The 6899-nt window shown below is 39.2% G+C and overlaps 1 protein-coding gene across 1 annotated transcript; it reads left to right on the plus strand.

The window, feature by feature from the left end:
• Nucleotides 1-3474: 3474 nt before the first annotated feature.
• Nucleotides 3475-5745, plus strand: LOC140927158 (uncharacterized). Its single transcript, XM_073376809.1, has one exon. It carries the CDS (start codon nt 3496-3498, stop codon nt 5686-5688), a length of 2193 nt encoding a protein of 730 aa, XP_073232910.1. The 5' UTR covers nt 3475-3495; the 3' UTR covers nt 5689-5745.
• Nucleotides 5746-6899: the final 1154 nt, after the last annotated feature.

The raw sequence follows: 6899 nt of genomic DNA on the forward strand, positions 1-6899 counted from the left end.
CAAAAAATACAGGAGGCGGCTCCTGAAAATACCAATCATCCTCGATCTCATTCAAGAGCTATAATGGCTCTTGATTACAGTAGATTACGCCTGGAAAACAAATTCTTGCATGGAAAACAAATCAGGCCCAATTTTTTGCATTCGACAAGTTTACTTCGACAAGTTTAATTTGGGGGTCTGTAAACCAACCTTTTATATACTTTTTATACATCACATCTGAGGTGAAACAGTACTATGAGGCACTGTATTTATCATACAGACCTTGGACAGAATGCAGTATTTCACAATTTTTCAAGACAAATTGCACCCAGTCAATATTCAGGACGATCAATCCTGGGCTTTTTAATAGCGAAACCGTTCAAAAAATTTCCAAAATCACCTATACGGCCAGCCGGTTCTCATTTTCGACAAGTGCCAAACTTGCAGTACGAGCTGTGTCGAGTGTTTGAATGAACATTAATAGAGTTACGCTTCAACATAATAAAGAATTTATTATGTTTATTCTTTTATTTAATGGGTTTATAACGTTTGATACGCGCGGCATTTTAAGTCCTCCTGCAAGCGATGTTCATGAACGACTGAAAACAAACCGCACAGCGATTAAATTTGCAAAAGAGCCTGGTGTTTGCTTGTTTCAAAGATGAACTCAAAACAAGAAAATCGCTCAAAGTTTTCTTTCTACAGCCAAATTTATAACTAAATATCCTTCGGAACGTTTCTTTCTATCTGCGGTGAGAAGGTATATCTAAAGGCTTTTTAAAGTTCTGCCAAATCTTACAAACGCGCATAAACTTGCCGCATAACTGTGATCGACTTCATGAAATTAGATCTAAAACAACAAACATCAAATACAATAATTACTCAGGCATACCAGTTGAGATGCAGCTCCTGAAAACTATATATCAAGTAAGACCAGAATCGCTCGAGACTTTTCAACCCTCTTACGTATCAAGCAACGTGAAAAACGAAAACGATGCCATCCGAAATCGGATTTCCGACTTTGACAAGCGACGCATTTCTCAACCAAAAAACCAATAAACAAACCAGCTATGAATAACAGAAGACTCTTGATAGCAGCTGCATTTCATTTTATACATCAAGTGGAAAAAGACAGTTAAATACATCAAAAGTTGACGCAAAACTCTGTTAGCTTCAGCTGTCAACACTGGACGAAAAAAAGGGATTTGCTCAGCGCAAATATGATGCAAATTTGTGCAAACTGGGGAATAAATCTGAGCACACCTTTTACACCGGGGTGTAAATAGGTATGCAAATTGAGGTATGCCTCTGAGTCAATAGCCCATTCAGCCTTCGGTCTCATGCATGGGCTATTGACTCACAGCAAGAGAGGATAAAGGGGACAGAGAAGGCATCCCCCATACACACCCTATTCCATAGGTAATTCGTCTCGAGTTATTTTTAGAATCGGGATAAAGTTACCTCGCGCGCTGCGTGGATGTTTCGTGGAGGTTTCGCATGACTAAACGACGGGCAAAACATGTCGGGCGAAAGGCAATGAAAGCGTAAAGAGATCGAGAGCATTTCTGAATATTTAAGCTAAATGAGTAGGCGCTCACCTGGGAAAAGGGAATCGCTGGACTCTTTGACAACCCGTGAAATCAGTTTAACTCGAAGTTGTCGTAACCTCAGTGCTTTAATAAAATGAGAAATTTCGCCGGTCTATTGAAACCGGTCGTTTGTACAATAAAGCAAGTAGGATGCCAAGTGATATTTTTGTTGAATAATAAAAGACTAATAAAAGAATAAATATCAAACCACAAATTGCACTCTTCAAACTGTAAATTATAAATGATCCTGAGAGAATATACAGTGTGTTAAAGATTTCCCTGCTGTACTGTTAGCTCTATACTCTCTTCCATTTCGCTGACACCGCTTTGGTAGAAATCTCTCTTTAGTCGTTTTCGTTGACAAAACGAATAGCAATATCGCTCTCTGCGTCTTCCGCCATTTTGTTCTGCGTCAATTCGTGAAGGACGCGTGGCTCTGAGCGCGGATCATCCACGCGGAACACATTCGCGCTCTGTGATTGGCTGTTGTCTAATCCCCCTTGGGATCTGTGGTCTTAAAAATAACTCGAGACGAATTACCTATGGAATAGGGTGTGTATGGGGGATGCCTTCTCTGTCCCCTTTATCCTCTCTTGCTCACAGCCCATTCGGGCTCGAGGAATAATTGTTAAATATTTCCGATTTATTACTATATCACCTTTTCCTTATCGCCAAACGATATATTTACACATGTAAGTTAAATAATTTCAACCCTATGCTACAGGTTTATATACAAACCGTTATGGACTCCATGAATTTGAAAAAGAGGTTGCATCTAACAATAACAATATATCTTCCCTCAAAAACAAATGGAGCCCTCTTAAACTTTGCTCCTCTGACAAATTGCTGGTTTTCAGTGTCACGTCATTCAAAGTAGATGAAAATCAAAATCAAAATCGTTCAATACTAGATAAAATCCATAACTTGGGAAATAAAAAGGAGGGGAATATGCAAAGTCCCTCGCCAAGATTCAGGCCACAGGAATATTTCGTATACGAGATATCCGAAGAAATATTTTCACAAAATTAATAGAGATTTGTATGGAGACGCCATGCTGATGCCCACCTGGATGGCCTCCAACATGGCGGACGGAAACCAACAAAAACATCTGTTACCGAGTTTTGCTACAAAAGCGTGAATTTATTCTTCGAGGAACTCTTAAAACATTAAAGTAATACTTTTTCTAATACATGAACTGTTTAGATAGCAAAATTGACTGAAATAAGTGATTTTTTAACCTACATGACAGCTCTCTTGGCCATCATGTAAATGCCGCGTCACGCAAAAGCTTAGAAATTCAAGCGTACTCTATCACAAAACCAAGAACCCTTTTGAAGCGAAAATTTGTATGAAAATTAGTTTTCAGCTGCTCTAATACATCGGAAAGTAAAATCTCGGTGGGATAGATAGTTTTGTAGTTTGAAGTTTGCTGACGTCATGTGAAAACCAACAATAAACCTGCTGATATTAAATAAATCCAAAAGTTCCAAAAGTTAAAGTGATGCAGAAACAAGTGCAAATGCAAAGCACCTTTTAGTTAGTAGGATAGACTCTTTATGTCTATGTTGTATCGTGTTTTTATCGTGCAATTTTGCAATTGGTAGTCAAATTTGTAATTAGTTGTAAATGCTGTAACATCGTATTTTGCCTTTCTCTCTTGTACGTTGTTTTTATTTTCCCACCATGTAAATGTAAGTATTGTCATAAGAAGAGTTGTGAATAATACATGTTATTGAAAAAAAAAAGGAAAGATTTACTTTGCTATGGGGCTCCGCCCACGCGCGCGCGCGTGGAGCTCTGCTAAAAAGTCGCAAAAAAAAAAAAAACACGTCATGTATGCACGATGAATGCCCCTCCCTGTCTGCTGTCTGGGAGACTAAGTTGCAGTTGTCTGTAAATACAACATGGCAACGAACAGGAAGCATTAATGATGAAGTTTTATGTCCATTTTGACGGTCCTCCTGCGTTCACCCTGGTTTACAAATGGGGTAGTAGTAAAAAGGGAAACGTTAAGCTCTTGCTGGATGTATTTCTAGCTGCTTTCAACGAAAGATGCCGTCCTTTGACCAAGCTTTCTCTCGAGAACATTTCACTTGTAGACAGGAAGAAAGCCTTACTACCATTTGAGAAAGACGTCGTTTCAGTCATCAAGGATGGCTTAGATCTCTTCGTTGTTTTAAAAGAGTTTTCTAAAGCAAAGGAAAGACGAAAAAATATCGTGGAAACCTTAGTACAGACTACTGCTTCTTCAATTCATCTGCTGTCTGTGAAAGAGAAAGGTGAAAAACAATCCAGAATAGTAAAAACCACAGTGGGTTCTGAGAAAGATCTGAGTACCGGTGGATCTGTTACAAACACTTGTCTCACTCTTCTGGACCTCAAAAAGCTGGGCAGTCTGAGAAATGCAGCCCACATTTGTACCCAAGCCTTGCAAGTTGAAACAAACAACTCATCTGCTCTTTCGTGCTTGGCTGAAATTTACTTAGAAGCCAGACGTGCAAAATTAGCATTAGAGTATATTGAGGCAGCAATTCAAGTTAAACCCAATGACACAGCTTTGAACTTTATCCTTGGAAGTTGTCTAGCTGAAGTTGGAAGATTTAAGGAGGCAAGGGATACCTATTTCAAATACATGGATCATGTAGAAACCATTGGAGCTTCTCAAGGGCAGAAACATGACATCCAAGCTGCCATTGCCAACACTTTTGCCATGGAGGGAAAAATTGAAATGGCAGGGAAGCTCTTTGCAGATGTGCTGAGAGAAAATGACACTCATGTGGCAAGTTTAAAAGGGTTTGCTACTTGCACTGCAGCGATGTCTGAAAAGGACTTACATGAGGCAATAACTATCATGATAACTGCACTGGTGCTCAGCAAAGGTGAACATAATATTAGAAGAGAGGTTGCCAAGCTGATTAGCCGGCCTGGTGGAATGGATGTATTTAGAAATCAAATGCGTGAAACTTGGGAATCATCCGAATCAATGATGTTCATGGCTGACATTCTGCGTGAATCAGGTGCAATAACACAAGCTTTAGAATTAGTTGAACATGCCAGTCAGCTGTCACCTTGTGATCCTGGCATCTGCCTTTACCTTGTCCACACTTATGAAATTCTAAATGAGTATAACAAGGCTTTCCAAGTGGCTTGTTCCTTCATAAAGAGAAATGATGCCCTTAAAATTGCAAACATTTCATTCTCTCAGATTGCGCCATTCCTTCTGCAGGTTGATGAAGGTATTTATCTAAACAATGCAGAAGTAAAAGAATTGCCAGAATGTAGTGGTCAAGATTATGTTGGAGAAGTTTTGGAATCTGAATTTCAGCAGTTGGGACTGTTGTTTACACTGGTGAAAATCTTGTTTGTGAAAGGAGCACTCAACCTTGTGAAGCCTTTGCTACCAGTTCTGGATAAACTTCATAGTGGAAGAGACCTACACCTCACATTGCTACGAAATGAAGCTGCATTTTATTCATGCATTAGTCATTTGATGAATGTGCCATTTACATGTATGCCATTACCAATGAAACAAGAGTTTATTTATTTTGCTTCTGACAGTCACTGTTTGTCACCTGCGTGGAGAGTGATCAATTACAGAGATCAACCACATGTCATTCATCCCTTACTGGCTACAGGTGTGAAAATCTGGCACATTAGAAAGGAAGGATGCTTTTACCCTAAATTTTCCCTCTTAAATGCATTGAAGGAAGTTCCAAATGGCTCTTATGTCATTTTCAACATCGGAGAAATTGATTGTCGTGAAGGCCTTTTACGTGCAGTACACAACTGCAAGTATGACACAATAGAGGAAGCAATTTCAGCCACTGTAGAAATCTACATTCGATTTCTTCAGGAGCAAACAGAGCAGTGCGGTTTTGTGACTTTTGTCCACCCCATATTTCCTGTCTTGGATGAAACAAGGGCTGTGGTGTTAAAATTCAACCAGAAACTTGAAGAGCATGTAAAGAAGTGCAGTGGATTGCACTGGCTTAATCTTTTGAATGAATTGCTTGTAAAGGAACACTCTGAATTCAACAGTGAATACAAACTTGATGGCACTCATGTTCACCCAAAGTATGTCTCTCTGTTGGAGAGGGCATTGAAAGAGGCATTTAATTAGTCAATTAACAGTCCCTTGTGTACATTGAGTCAATTTTACTCTCAATGAGGAGTAGTGGCCTTAACCAACTTCACTCATTGGTTGATTTGGATTTTGGCATTTTTTAAATATGTGAATTTTAACATGTAGCTAATTTCAAGAATGTTATTGATCCAAAAACTCATGTAATGAAGTCTATTTTATGTACAAGTTATTATAGAAAGTGGTTACCACCACTTCTTTATGGGCTCTGCTTTGAGGCATTTAATCATGTTCACCTGAAATAAATTAAGGGTTTCAAGAAGTATGCCATACCCCCTGCCAAATTTTCCAAGTAGATTTTCCAGTCTCAATTCATCACCACTTTAGAAATGAGAAGGGAACTGGGTCGAGTTAACCTTTGCAACGACTTCTGGAACTGTTACCAGGGACAAGGAAAAAATTGGCCAAAAGCTGACAGGCATGCTCCCTGTAATAATCCCAGAAATAGTTGTGGGATGCTCTTGGTGGGGGGGGCTCCGCATATGAAAGGGGTGGGGATGCTCGTCAGAAATTGTGAATTAAACCCCTAAAGGAGACCAATCTGGGCGTGGCCCAAGCTTTTTTTGATCCCTAAAAGAGGCCATGTTAAAACACAGACGAATGAGAAAACTTGTATTATGTGAATGGAGTAAATGAAACGAATTAAAAATGTACAATATCAAATATATATTTTTATATTTTTTCGTGTGCAACCCTAAACGAGACCTTCACGGCTAAATGATGATGGCGTTTGCCCAGAACACCCTAAATGAGACCAAAATCCGAAATTTACACCCCTAAGCAAGACGACGAGCTCCCCCACCACTTTCAAATGCGGAATCCCCCCCCCTCCCTCCCCCGGGGCACTTGGTTTCAGTTCCTAATTTGGTGAATAGCTTTTTGTAAGGAATGAAACCTGCTAGTTTGGCCCCAAGAGAAACTGAAAACAATGATTATGCAAAATTTTGGGATGACAAACAGAGAGCATTATGGTATGTTATGGTATTTTCTGGAGTGGTCAATTGTTGAAGTCATTGTTGTAAGGTATTCATCATTATATATGACAAAAACAATACAGTATTAATTTACTCATTGGACCAATGCCCTCAAATAAGCACCACCTCCATATAAGTGATAATGCAACGCATTGACTTTAGTTTGACTTTAGTATCATTTGACATTGTTAAATAGTGCTGTCAGATCTGGAAAAG

The sequence above is a fragment of the Porites lutea genome, chromosome 2, assembly GCF_958299795.1.
Source record: "Porites lutea chromosome 2, jaPorLute2.1, whole genome shotgun sequence".
In the NCBI taxonomy this organism is placed as follows: Eukaryota; Metazoa; Cnidaria; class Anthozoa; order Scleractinia; family Poritidae; genus Porites; species Porites lutea.

Coding starts and splice junctions, on each gene's coding strand:
- LOC140927158 (XM_073376809.1), top strand. CDS start 3,496: ATGATGAAGTTTTATGTCCATTTTGACGGTCCTCCTGCGTTCACCCTG.